The 14,186-nt window shown below is 42.2% G+C and overlaps 1 protein-coding gene across 1 annotated transcript; it reads right to left on the bottom strand.

The window, feature by feature from the left end:
- Positions 1-4,752: 4,752 nt before the first annotated feature.
- Positions 4,753-6,645, bottom strand: LOC306797544 (inosine-5'-monophosphate dehydrogenase 2-like; the record flags this gene model as incomplete). The annotated part of the gene is made up of 4 exons (XM_079297467.1): positions 4,753-5,134; positions 5,219-5,302; positions 6,319-6,462; positions 6,638-6,645. 4 exons carry the CDS (start codon positions 6,643-6,645, stop codon positions 5,113-5,115), a joined length of 258 nt encoding a protein of 85 aa, XP_079153593.1. The 3' UTR covers positions 4,753-5,112.
- Between the last annotated feature and the right edge of the window lie 7,541 nt (positions 6,646-14,186).

Below are 14,186 nucleotides of genomic sequence, written 5' to 3'. Positions count from 1 at the left end.
AGAAGCAGAAAGCACTGAACGAATGCTGATGCAGATTCGTTATCGCGGGCTGTTTCGTCCAGCGAAATGGCTCGTGACCTGACAGGGTTTGATGAGGGTTCGAGGGGCTCCCTCGTGGGGGGAAAGCTGGTTCTTCTGTGGCCTGGACGGGGGTGTCCGAGCGAAGAGAGCGTTTGCGTGTGCTCCCTGTTCACCCCGGAGGGAGAGTTGGAAAAGCTGGATTCTCTGTGGCCTGGACGGGGGGGGGGGGGGGGTCCGGGCGAAGAGAGCGGTTGTGTGCCTCCTAACTCAACCGAGGTCGAAGGGGGAAAGCCTAGGAGTGTGAACTAAAAACAGTTTTATAGAACATCGGCTGAACCACAGGGGTCCTGGGGTCTCCTGGCCTTCGGCCAATGAGACTGCCGCGGTTATCATGGTTATTTGGGGGGGGGGGAATTCACACCTGAGTGTGAAATCCCTTTGCTCTCCTCAAACTACAAGTCAGGATGAGACCTTTGCTTGAAAAAGCGAAGGCCTGATTGTCTTTGTCCACAGCACATGTTGAAGCCATTTATCAGAGCCCAACAACTGTTAACAGTTTACAGCATACTTAAATAAATATAAATAAATACAAAACACACACACACTTTGTACACACACTGCAGCAATTCTTTTGCAGGAATATGAGCATATTTTCCCCCTCTGGCAAAATACAACACGTCTCATGCCTTATTTTATTTTACCAGTTGGTGGCGGTAATGCGCCAATTCGTTTGCCAACCGCCAGTACACCAAAAGGGAGGAGAAGAAGAAGCTTTCCCGTGCCTGTGTTGTTGTGCTCATGAGCGACAGCGCTACGTACCCCGTTGTAATAATACTATGAGTGAGGAGCGGAGGACCCAGTCCTGCTGCCAGGACGGAGTCATCAGGGTAGTGTAAAAAAAGTATTTCAATCGGCGCAGGGGGACAGAGGGTTACGCAGAGTGACAGAGCGTGAAGCAGTGTGACGGAGCGTGAAGCAAGGTGACGGAGCGGGACGCAGGGTGACGCAGAGTGACAGAGCGTGACCCAGGGTGACAGATATGTGATGTTGATGGTTAATTTGCAACCAAGTTGTATACATCATGTATTTACTTGTTATTTGTATGTAATAGAAAAGTGAGCATGTGTAGTTCATGAAGCAATAAATAATGACAATTGAAAAATATAGAGAGATGTTTGGTTCATTCTTTTCAAACACTAAGCCTAATTTACCTGAGTCATTGATTTAATTGTCACACTTAAATCCTGAATTGACTGGTGAAACAGAAGAAGTTAAAGGCCAAGATGAGAAGATATAATGTTGGTCAAATACTGTGGTCCAAATTCAATTTATTCAGTTGTATTGGCAAAAAGCTGCAACGCTGCTGTCGGCGTCCTGGGAGACTGCATCGGTGTGTCGCTTGTTGACCATTTGTCAGGAAATAAACTGGAAGAAAGAACGGGGAATGGGAAGGTGAATTTTAGTAGGTCAGTGGTGTACAGTAACGAAGTAGAAATACTTCGTTACTGTACTTAAGTCGTTTTTTTGGATGTCTGTACTTTACTATTAATATTTCTGTTGACTTTTACTTCACTACATTTTGCAAAGAAAACTGCTGAAAATTGCGAGCATAGAAACGACTCAGACAAGAGACTTTATCAATATACAGTATCAAAAACATTAAGTAACAATTTGAAAGTGTTTGCATTTCGACATAATACAATTAACACAATCACCGTTCCTTGTGTTGAACAGGTTCTTAATCTGTCCGAGTCCGTGTACCCTGAATTTAGTTTCCATTTTCTGATACGATTTCCTCTCTGTCTATAATGCATTAATCTGTCCTGTATAGTCATGGTTATAAGCACTCATAAATATTCACAATGCTTTATAACAATATTCATAACACATTATAAAGCTATTTCTAATGCCTAAAGGTCAAGTATCATAATATAAATGATTGTTTTCTTTTATTAAAGTGAATAAATATCATTACATATATGTAGGAACACAAGATTATTCCTCCTATATGAAGCAAACAATGGCCACTTAGTTACGTTCTAACCACATAATAAATTATAACAGTGATTATAGAGGCATTATAATGTATAAAATCCTTTATAATGTAATTTGATTGTTGTAAAGCATTGTGAATATTTATGAGTGGTTGTAACAATAATTATCCAGTGCTATAAGATTATAAGTGTGTTTATAATGCATTATAGACATGCGCTTCATAGAAAGTGTTTCCCCCTTTTATCTTGAAATATGATAAGAGATGGCCCGACAAGATTACATTAAAAAAAGACACATTAAAGCCACTGCATCAAACGCATTCCATCACGAACTTATTTCAAATTATGACTCTTTTAAAATACAATCAGAACAATGTTCTCAACCGTCTGTATAAAACGTACAGACCTTACTTCATGTATCGTGCCTACAAGATCCATTTCACATTAGTATTTGAAATCTGGAATTGCACAATTGAGACAACTATGGAACCGAACTGAACACAATTCTGAGACTTGTTACCAATGTTCCCTCTAAGCTGCGCGCTTGAGCAATCGCGCACTGCTCGCACATTCTCAGCGCACAAGAAAATCTATGCAGCGCATAAAATAAAATTCAACATAAACGTATTAATTAATATCTAATATTAGTCCTAATCTTATCTAATCAATTAAACCAATAATAATAATAATAATAATAATAATAATTTAGTTTTCTGTACTATTTTGCAACGTAACTCAGTGAGTGACAGGTGTCCAGCCAATGATACGATTCGGTTCACTTACGCTACGCAGCCAATCATAGCATTGACACTATTGCCCTGCCCATTCGCGCCGTGCAGGTTAGCTAGCTATCAACAGTGCGGCGGAGTTACGAGACGCAAATGCCCCTTATCCCCCCTTATCATGGCGAAACGAACGGGCAGCGACATAAAGTCAAAGCAAGAAGCAGACGAAGCCATCAACCTGGACAAAGTGTACAACCATTGGAGAAGTGAGAAGGACAGACGTGAAAAATAAGGTAAAATTTAAGTCAGATTTGTGCATATTCTAGTGACATTTATTAAGATTTTTTACTTATGGATATTAATCATTAAATTATGTTACTACTAGATAATTTATGGGTAGTAGAAATGATAATAAAAAACTGAGTAATTACATATTTTACAGACAGAGTTACAGGAATTTACACTGTATCACAAGCTACAGCACACGTCATTGTGCAAAATGTGAATGTTTTAATGTGAACAAAATGTTATGTCTGAAAGGTGTATATGTATCATTTCTTCCACAACAGGACCTCACACAGGCCAAAGCAAGACTCTCACATAAAACATACTACACATCTCATGAACAACAAGATTTTTGTCTTTTTCCTTTAAAGTTTGTCAAATCACTTATATTAAAAGTAAACTAGTGAAAATTGCTGCTGTAATTTGATTCTTTTAATAAGCCATGTAACTTGCTATGATCCAAGGTTTTGAACAGGTGTGATACTGGTGTGTGGCCACAGCGTGCACATCTGATGTTGCTCACAGTGGTCCTCAGTGTGCTCAGGGAGCTTGTGTGTATGCCCAGACACATGAAAAATTAGAGGGAACATTGCTTGTTACCTTAAAATGTCAACAGGCACATCTGGTTGCAGCGTGGGCTGCGTGAGCTCCTGTGAGGTGATGTGGGCTTCTTAACGCCCCAATCAAAGTCCAGGAGTTCTTTATGAAGGTGACAACATGGGGATTCACAGCTGCCCTGTCTTCTCCCCTCTCAGGGTTGAGACCAATGAAGCGCCTAAAAAATGTAATAACAGAGAAAGCTTGTAAGATATTAGATGTAATAAGTTAAGATTGTTTGTGCTTAACACAGAGTCCGGGTGGATTCAACAAATAAAAAATTGTAAGTTCTCAATGACCTCTGTCTTCTAATTATGAGAGAATAATCTTATTTAGAGAAACAATTTCATCCTTTTAAGAAAAGAAACACTTGCTTATGTGACACTTATGTGACGCCCAGCAGTACGAGTCATGGACGGGCTGGGAGGGTCACGGTGCAGTGGCAGACATCTGTAGAACATAGACAATGGTATCAAAACTACAAAGGAAATTGTGTGTATAGTGATAGACATTAAAAATCAGTCCCTTAATCAAAGTGGTGTTTTACTTGATATAACACTAGCCCCACCATAAGTGGTAAAGTATACAGCCTCAGCACTTAACCTGCAAAGATTTTACAACACATCAATATGGGATCCCATTGGACCTTTAATTTAACATGAATTAAATGTAAATTAAACCAACACAGCCTTTATCTGGCAATAGAAATCACAAAGTGACAGAGCTGGGTTATGAAGTTATAACGCTAGCTTTGATAACATCCAACTTAACCACAGGAGTAAGATGTTTCTGGATATATTATACTGTGGCTCTTTCATGACTTGCCAACATACTATGGCTATTTTAATACTTTTTTGAGATACTGCATTATTGCTTTTTTCCCCACATGCTATATACTATGACACATTTTACTATTACCAGTACTTTATGACTTGTCTCAACTATACAATTACTTTTTCAAATGTACTTAACTATGGCTTTTGGTAGACATGGTATATTTAGCCATTTTGGATTTACTAGATTATGACTTGGACCAATGTGTCGATGAAAGTACATTTTGTTACATTGTCTCAAAGTACTAGATATTCACAAATATAAAAGCAGAGGTGACAAATACGAAGACAGCAGCGTGTGGAAAAACATACGTTTTATTATTGGACAACTTTTCTTTTTGCCTTAACATGGACATTCCAGACATCTACTTGAAAGGCATTGAGGGACTCAATCACACGTGCACTGATTGATAAATGCTTCATCCCCATTCTTCATACACACAAAACACAGACAATGCATAGATGACACTGGCAGGAAGACTTGGTGGATCCTTGGAAGAGTAGAGAGGGGGCAAGAGCTCATCTTTAAAGACTGAATTGTATGAAAAGTTAAGTGTGTGTGTGTGTGTGTGGGTGTGGCCATGAATGAAAGAGGGTCTGGCTTGAAGTGTGTTTGCATAATGTGTCTGTTGGAAGGATTCTCTGTCTGGCGTCTTCTCAAAACAGCCGTTTCTCATAACTGTGGGGAGAAAGAGGAAGATGTTGAAATATGAAACCAAATTACAACAAAGCTGTAGTCTACTTAGGTGAGTTGTGTGTGTACCTGTGCAGGCTGTGGACTCCACCCTCCGCTTGAGCCGAAGTTGTTCTCTTTTCAAATTTTAGATCTCCAGAATACATCATGGCTCTGCAAAGAGGAAAGAAATGCTGTTACCCACATCAGACTGCAAGGGAGAGAATACAGTGCAGCATAGGCGCTGGGCAAGTATGTCTAAAGTGTCCCAAATCATTCTAATTCTATTCAGAATGTGTTTCATAATTGTCATCATAGATAAAGTCTTAGCAGTTGTGGCCTGCTATACTATTACTACTACATTATGGCTTATTTATGACTAGCATTCTATACTATTTAGATTTACACTATTCTTTATGTATTTTTTCACCATACTAATCCTTTTTCTTTAACCTATTCTGTGACATTTGACATGTACTGCAGCTTTTTCCAGACACTATAGTATGACTTTTACTTTCTTCGACAAACTATTGTTAAAGATATTATACTATGACTTGTTTTGCTTCTTTGACACAATATACTAGGACTTTCGACACACTATACTACGACCTTTTAAGGGCATAGGAATAGCTCTATACTTAATGTCAAGTATACTCTATTCAGCAAACCAGATATTTAAAGCACCCTGTGGCCACTTAGGTCTATATTTACAATACCTATAATGTTCACTTGTTTGTGATGTTTTCTTTGCAGGTGAATAAATGCGACAACTCCTCAAAACTCGTGAGACCCGAGTTTGCTCGTCAGCCAGCTGTTGATTTAAGTGAAGGGCGGTTAGCCCTGAAGTAAACAGCTTGGGTGGACCAGCCCCTCCTATGCTTTACTCAGCACGGTTAATAACATCCCTACTGCAAACTATGTTGAAATTTGAACAGCATAATGGCGTTTCATTTTCACAGGCAGAAAGAGAGGAACATTTGATTTAAATAAAACAAGATATTCAAGCCATTGTTAGAACCATAGTGGTATTGCTAAGTACTCTGTATGGAAAAGTGCATGGTCTGATAAAAGTGATGTCAGTGCATCTTGTAATGGTAGAATTTATGGCCGTTGTGTTGAAATGCAATTGATAGCACAGGTGTACCTTGTATTTCACTACCCGGAGTGCATGCGGTTCTATGTGTCTTTACCTGAGCTGTGTGAGGCTCTTGGCTCCGATGTCCTGACAGGAGTGCTGGATGCCAGCCAGCAGGTAGGGAACAAACTTGTGGATGGAGCCTTTGTCCTGCACCGCTCCAGAGACACCCTGAGCAACTTTAATCTTATCACACTCACTGAGGGAAGAGGAGCAAAACAATGTGTGAGCGACATGATGGGGTCAGTGACATTTAAAGCAGATGATCGGGTACAGCATGTGTACTGCCACCTTGTGGCTAAAGATCCATAATAAGGGGATTCAATTAAAAGCAGTTTTTCTTTTGAATACTCTCCTTTTTGGTCACACGAGACCACTCCATTGCCGAACTATGCTCGCGTGCCACAGCTGAATCTGTCCGTTGAACTGACAGAGAGTGACGCTGAGTGACAGAGAGGGACGCTGTGTGATGCTGCGTACCACAGACTGACGCTGCATGACACAGACTGACGCGTGCCACAAGAAGGATCTCGGCCCTGCTGAAAGAAACAACATTTCTGCGTTAAAACACCACCGACAGGTTTTTTGCGGCTCAACATTTCTCCAGCACCGAATCGGTAGGTAACTGTTGCTAGCTAATCTTTGCTAACATGTGAGCTAAAAATAACCGCCGTGTTGTTTTTCAGTATTAACGTTACAGTTGGAAATGCTAAACTAGCGAGACTGTTTGCGACTGGTACCACTAGCATCTTGTGGCATTCCGCCGTAGTTTACATTACATACATTACATACATTAAGGTCATTGAAGGCATGACTGTTGGTAGTTGTAATTAGTTTATTAAAAAAAGGCCGAATTATCATGGTATGGCCACTCGTTTTTGTCAACAAGCTAATTGCGGGCTAACTTCACTTGAAACCTGTTACCCATGGCAACGATAAACACTTTCACGCTGCAGACTAAAGGAATGCAAATTATAAATATGGATGGATATGCATTGTACTGTTTAGAGTGATAGCAATCCATATAACGTGTGGGTTGTCACAACACTTCCTGTTGTTCCTTTTCATCCATGGAAAGGACAGCGGGAACTTTAAACCCTCCATCAAATTGTGTCTTGAGACACCAGTCAGCTGCAGCCAGGCTGTCTCTCAGAAGAACATTTACCTGCAGTAAAGAATAAAGTGTACTCAAAGTATTTATTGTATATTGGTGTTGTAACCAACTAATACTTCAAACTTGTACAGCATTTACAGTACCTAATTAACAAATATATGTTTTGTAACAACAAATGTTGTCTTTGTCAACATATGTGTTGTTGGGATCTAAAGGAGCGTGTTTGGGTTATCAGCATTTAAGAAACTGAATTCTTGACATCAATAGAATTATTGATGTATGTAACAATTATTAATGATTATTAATATAAACGGGGCACCACCCTGCGAACAGGGACCAATAACCAAACGATAAAACTAAGTCTCATAATTAGTAGTCACTCATAATGTCAATAGTCTGCGTATGACTATACATTCAGTGACAGTGAAGGTTTTAAGTTCGAGCACAGGCTACTACATACAGTCTTATCAAATACATATGCACAAGTAATCACAGACGACTGCTCCTGAAAGTATAACAGAGTTTATTGAATCAAAATAATAAATGATCAAATCAATTAATATTGCAACCAACAAACGTTATCATACAATTTTATATGCCTAAACTAAAGAATGAATAAAATGGATGAGGGTGTATGTCTGTGTGTGTATGTGTGTGTGTGGGTCTGTGGGTGAACAGGAAGGAGAGTCTTACAGCTACCGCTAAAAACTACAAAGATGGCGGCGTCGAGTGACGCGGGCCAAAGGGGGAGGGGCCTTAAGAACTACAGCTAGAAACTACAAAGATGGCGGAGTCGAGTGACTCGGACCAAAATGGCAGTGAGACTGCTGTATGTAATCACGTGTGCCTGGGCAGCACGTGTGTTGTGAGGCGATCGTTTCAACGGGGTTTCTCAGGTGTAGAGCTAGGAGCTGTGTGTGTTACGTGAGAGGAGGAAAGAGAAAAAAGGAGCGAGAACTCGAAGTGAATCACGCTTCGGCGTGCGATGTGGTAGGGAGCCTGCTTGCTGGTTCTATCATGCATAAATATACCGCTGTCGTCTTTGAACTGCCGGTAACTTATGCCGTGATAAACCACGCACCTCAGCTCACTCACCGAGTCGAGTCAATGAAAAGAGAACTTCCACACGGAGTGGAAGACAATGAATGAAAATAATCCCAAAGAAACAGTCATAGCAGTTAATACACGAATACAGCGGCGCTTCTCTGCGCCGTAATGATTGCGTAATACCTCAATATCACGCGACAGTAACTTAAACACACAAAAACACGGGAATATCAACATATAAATGAATGACCTGAATTAAACTTACGTTAATTTAAGCTAAGCTATGCCCAAATGCCAAGAACCTTACTTGTAGATGCTTCGTTGCAACGTGGAAGTGTTCGTGGCAAATTTGTCCTTTTTCTTCGGCAGAAGGGGGGGGTTAGGCTGCTTGCAGCGCGGCTTTGCAGCGGGCGCTGTGCCGTCGTGGCGTGAGCTCGCTCTGGAGCGAAACGCAGACGATCCTCGCTGCAGGGAGGACAGTTTAACTTCGGTTGAGACGACGTGGTCTGTGCGTCTTACCGGTAATCATCGGTCAGGAGAGGAGCGAGGCTTCGTCGGGCTCCTCTGTGCCGGTTTGTGCACGGAAAGAAAAAGGAGCAAAAAGCACTGAATGGATCGCTGAAGCAGATTCGTTATCGCGGGCTGTTTCGTCCATGACGAAATGGCTTGTCAGGGTTTGAGTAGGGGAAAAGGGCCGTTGCGTCCTCGTGGCCTCCGTCGTGCTGGAGGGGGGAGGAGAGGCCGATGTATCTTCATGCGTCCAGGACGAAGGTCCGGGTGAAGAGCGGTTGCGTGCTCCCTAACTCAACCGAGGTCGATTGGAAAAAGCCATGAGGTGGGGGCAGCAGAGAGTTTTATAGAACAGTGGCCGAACCACAGGGGTCCTCGGGTCTCTTGGCTCTCGGCCAATGAGATTGCCGCGGTTACCATGGTTATTTGGGGGGGGGGGGGGGGGAATTCACACCCGAGTGTGAAATCCCTTTGCTCTTATCAACTACAAATCAGGATGAGACCTTTGCTTGAAAAAGTTAAGGCCTGATTTTCTTTGTCCACAGCACATTTTGAAGCCATATGGTCAGAGTCAGACCCCAACAGTGTCATTCAACATCTAAAAGTCAAATCTCTATTTAGAGAAATAAGCAACAAAGAACAAACAGTAATGCTGGATGGGTTCCATCGAGAGCCTTTCAAATTGAATGGCAGTATATAATAAGATTTACCTGTATTTATTTATGTAAATTAATGCTGACAATAAATAGTTGCAAACCAATTCTAGCCAGAGCTTAATCCATGCACATAATTAAGCACCAATCTTATTAGATATCCTGTGAGTTCACAAAAGCTGCTTAATTTAAGTAGTGAAGTGATTCTATATAGGGCGACTGTGGCTAAGGGGATAGCAGGGCCGTCTTTCAATCAGAGGGTCGGCGGTTCAATCCCTGGCTCTGGTTCTGCTAGTCGCATGTCAAAGTGTCCTTGAGCAAGACACTTAACCCCAAAATTGCTGTAATGAATGTAATATATTGTCTTATGATCATGCAACAGACAATACCTTCATGATGGATCTTATGTGAAAGGCTAAATGACATTCATTTATATTTACAGTTTTAGTATTTCATGCTAATCCATTTTTTCTTCTCAGAGCTCAAGATCATCGACCACAAATCAAACAATTATGAAGACATATGCACAACCTGCGCAGGAAGAAAGCAGGAAATTCTTCATCAAGATAATCTTAGAGAAGCTGGTTTCGCGGGCATTAAAGAAATCCAAAGTGATCATCATAGTACCCGACCTCACAGACATCATAGAGCGTCTACTTGAAAAGACGTGGGCCGAAGTCGAGCGCATGAACTTTGATGTCGCACCTGAAACCTTGAAGGACTTCGACAAGACCATCTTCAACCAACTCTGCAAGGAGATGGGCAATGCAACAATGGTGCTGCACTCTTTGATATCTGGGGACACGGCACTTGAAAACTACATCGCCTCCGCCATGAAAAAACAGTTGATGCTACCAACAAAGAGCTGCATCTGCAAGTTCTTCTCGCGCATCGGCAATTTCTTCTGTTCCGTGGGCCGAGCCATCGTTACCTTCTGCAGACAAGTAGAGGCCAGCGATTGGTATCACTGTTTGTATTGCTGTTGTACTACCTGTATGTTAGCCATGCGTATAATAGAGTGGATACTCCAGTTTGTCTAACATTAATATACAATACAACTGAATAAATTGAATTTGGACCACAGTATTTGACCAACATTATATCTTCTCATCTTGGCCTTTAACTTCTTCTGTTTCACCAGTCAATTCAGGATTTAAGTGTGACAATTAAATCAATGACTGAGGTAAATTAGGCTTAGTGTTTGAAAAGAATGAACCAAACATCTCTCTATATTTTTCAATTGTCATTATTTATTGCTTCATGAACTACACATGCTCACTTTTCTATTACATACAAATAACAAGTAAATACATGATGTATACAACTTGGTTGCAAATTAACCATCAACATCACATATCTGTCACCCTGGGTCACGCTCTGTCACTCTGCGTCACGCTCCGTCACGCTCCGTCACGCTCCGTCACGCTCCGTCACCCTGCGTCCCGCTCCGTCACCCTGCTTCACGCTCCGTCACACTGCTTCACGCTCCGTCACACTGCTTCACGCTCTGTCACTCTGCGTAACCCTCTGTCCCCCTGCGCCGATTGAAATACTTTTTTTACACTACCCTGATGACTCCGTCCTGGCAGCAGGACTGGGTCCTCCGCTCCTCACTCATAGTATTATTACAACGGGGTACGTAGCGCTGTCGCTCATGAGCACAACAACACAGGCACGGGAAAGCTTCTTCTTCTCCTCCCTTTTGGTGTACTGGCGGTTGGCAAACAAATTGGCGCATTACCGCCACCAACTGGTAAAATAAAATAAGGCATGAGACGTGTTGTATTTTGCCAGAGGGGGAAAATATGCTCATATTCCTGCAAAAGAATTGCTGCAGTGTGTGTACAAAGTGTGTGTGTGTTTTGTATTTATTTATATTTATTTAAGTATGCTGTAAACTGTTAACAGTTAACATATGTCCTACTGACATACATATACATATAAGCAGAGGAAGAGTGAAGATATTTTCAAACATGTATTTGTGGATTGGACATTTTATGTCTTAATTTTAATATATACTTTTAAATGATTCTAAAACGGATGATTTATTTTCATTATTTTAGCCGATTGTTGTAAGTGACTATAAAAGTAATAATTTGGAAAGTGTATTATGTTCCATTTTGTTGCATAAGCAGCAAAATCATACTGAAATAAAATGAATGAGAAACAAAAAAGTACAACGTACTTACTCTAAGGATGCATACAGAGAACAGGGGGCTCCGGTGACTCAACTAAAATCATAAAACTGATTTATGGAAGCTGATCTGTCGTAACAACAACGGGTGTTCTCAGGAAATGTCTCAGGAAATGTTGCTCCGCCCCCTCAGCTCCGCAGCTTCTTGACAATTGCCGAACTATGCTCGCGTGCCACAGCTGAATCTTTCCGCTGAACTGACAGAGAGTGACGCTGAGTGACAGAGAGGGACGCTGAGTGACAGAGAGGGACGCTGTGTGACGCTGCGTGCCACAGACTGACGATGCGTGACACAGACTGACGCTGAGTGACGCAGAGGTGCCAGTGCCACAAGAAGGATCTCGCTGTCTCTCGGCGAGGTGGACCAGCGCAGGTGAGGATCCCGAAAGAAGAGGCACCCCGATCACCCGTGTACACAACACTCACACACACAACCACACGTGAGGGTCTCAACCCGGGGCACACCAAACGACACAGCACACAAAGGGAGACACCACCACCTGGAAAGCCAACCCCACCACCTTGGCTTAGCAGCTCCTACTCGGACAAAGAACACAATTATAAAAAGGCTCTGGTTCTTAAGAAAGGAAACAAAACAAAAAGCAAAAAGGAAAACAACAACAACAATAGTTCGGGTTGGCTGATCAGCCACGGGGGGTGATCAGTAACCCAATCTATACACACTAAAAGCCAAAGTGGGCCTTCGCATCCGTTGGTCAGAATACACGAAGTGAATGGCTGTGAATGGCTAAAAAGAGGTGGTTCATTAAAACAAGGGTGCTGCTAACAACAGCACAAGACAGGGGCGCAGTGCTGATAACAGCAGCGTCAGACTCTGTAGGCGACACAGCGCCGGTCAAAGTACACCAATCCCGTAGGCCAACGCAGTTAGTTGAACCAAGGCCATAGACAAAACACCGGTACACAAAACAGCAGCGTCCTTAATTTACGCAGAGTTAGCTGTAGCCGCAGCTCTGGCGGCGTTCCGCTTGAACCCAACCAAAAGTCCCCTGTAATACAGGATAGCAAAAAAATGAATAAAATGATAATTAACACAAAGTATATAAACTAACAGAATAAAATCACCTTACCGATCAGGCAATGTGCGTCGGCTCCAGAAGGGGGGGGAGGAGGGCATGTAGCGTAGCTACTGGCAGCTATACAAGCAAAGCACTGTCACTAACAGAACACGAGTATATTTAAATCAGGACCCAATCGAGACTCACCGACAGCTCCGCAGGTGAATCACCTGTGCAGGACGAGGGGAGCCCCAGAGATAGTCTAAAAAAAGAATGAAAGTAGTGATGTTACGAGATGTGCCGACGCTTCGAAGCGTGTGTCGAGTAATGGAGGGGGCGTTTCCTTGAAGCGCGTATCGAGGCTTGCTTCATGTAGGGGAGGAGCCAAAAATGATGACGTCCGAAGCCTCGCTGCCCGGCTGTACCACGTGACTGCTTCGGGAAGTGGTTCAGAGTTTGCCGGGAGGTTCGACAGCAATATAAACCACTCAGGCTCCATTCAAAATGTGGGTTGTTGGTGGAGAGTTGCGGTCAGTTGAGAGTTTGGATAGTTTGGAGAGAGAGAGAGAGAGAGAGATAGTTTGGAGAGTTAGGAGAGAAGGATAGGTGATGGAGCCAGCTAGGAAGAGGAGGATTTCCCCTGTGTGGGAACACTTTGATTTGATAACTCCTAATAAGGTAAGCTAAAGCTAACTCTATTTCAGACACATTAGGTTTGCTTATCAAGAACTGTATTTTTCACAGTTTCTTATTTTATTCAAAGGTGAGGTGTTTATTGTGCTCCAAGGAGTTGGGGTACAATAACAACACCTCATCCATGCTAAGGCATTACCGTGCCTTGCATGAGAATGAGGAGGAAACTGGAGCTTCACCCAGCCATGGGAAGTCATTACAATATTACAAATGCACCATCACACTTTTTCCCTGTTCACTTTTGTTTATTGTGCAAATTAAGACAGGTAACATACACTGTATTTATTCTCTTTTAACCAGCCACCAGAAAACAAGAGCTGGATGAAGCCCTCGTCTCCATGATAGTGAAGGACACACAGCCCTTCAGTATTGTGGATGATGTTGGATTCAGGGCATTTGTGTTTGCGTTTTTGTGCACGCCAGCATCTTCTGTACCCTGTGAAAGGGTGTTTTCAAAGGCCGGAGCGGTCGTGTCAAAAAAAGGAATCGTTTAAAACCAAACACTGTTGAGAAACTGTTATTTCTGAATAAAAATTAATAAAATGTCCCGTGTCCTGTACATCACTGTCCAAGTTACACAAGCATATTCAGTCCCCTCTTCCTCGTTCCACAAGCACTTTCACTGTCCTCTGCCTGCTTAAGCCCATGCCATTTTCCTAAAGTGACATAATAACATCATTACACAACCTGCCA

Source organism: Melanostigma gelatinosum, assembly GCF_949748355.1.
Source record: "Melanostigma gelatinosum genome assembly, contig: scaffold_178, whole genome shotgun sequence".
NCBI lineage: Eukaryota > Metazoa > Chordata > Actinopteri > Perciformes > Zoarcidae > Melanostigma > Melanostigma gelatinosum.
The sequence above is the reverse complement of the archived record's forward strand: the minus strand, read 5'-3'. Positions and strand labels throughout refer to the sequence as shown.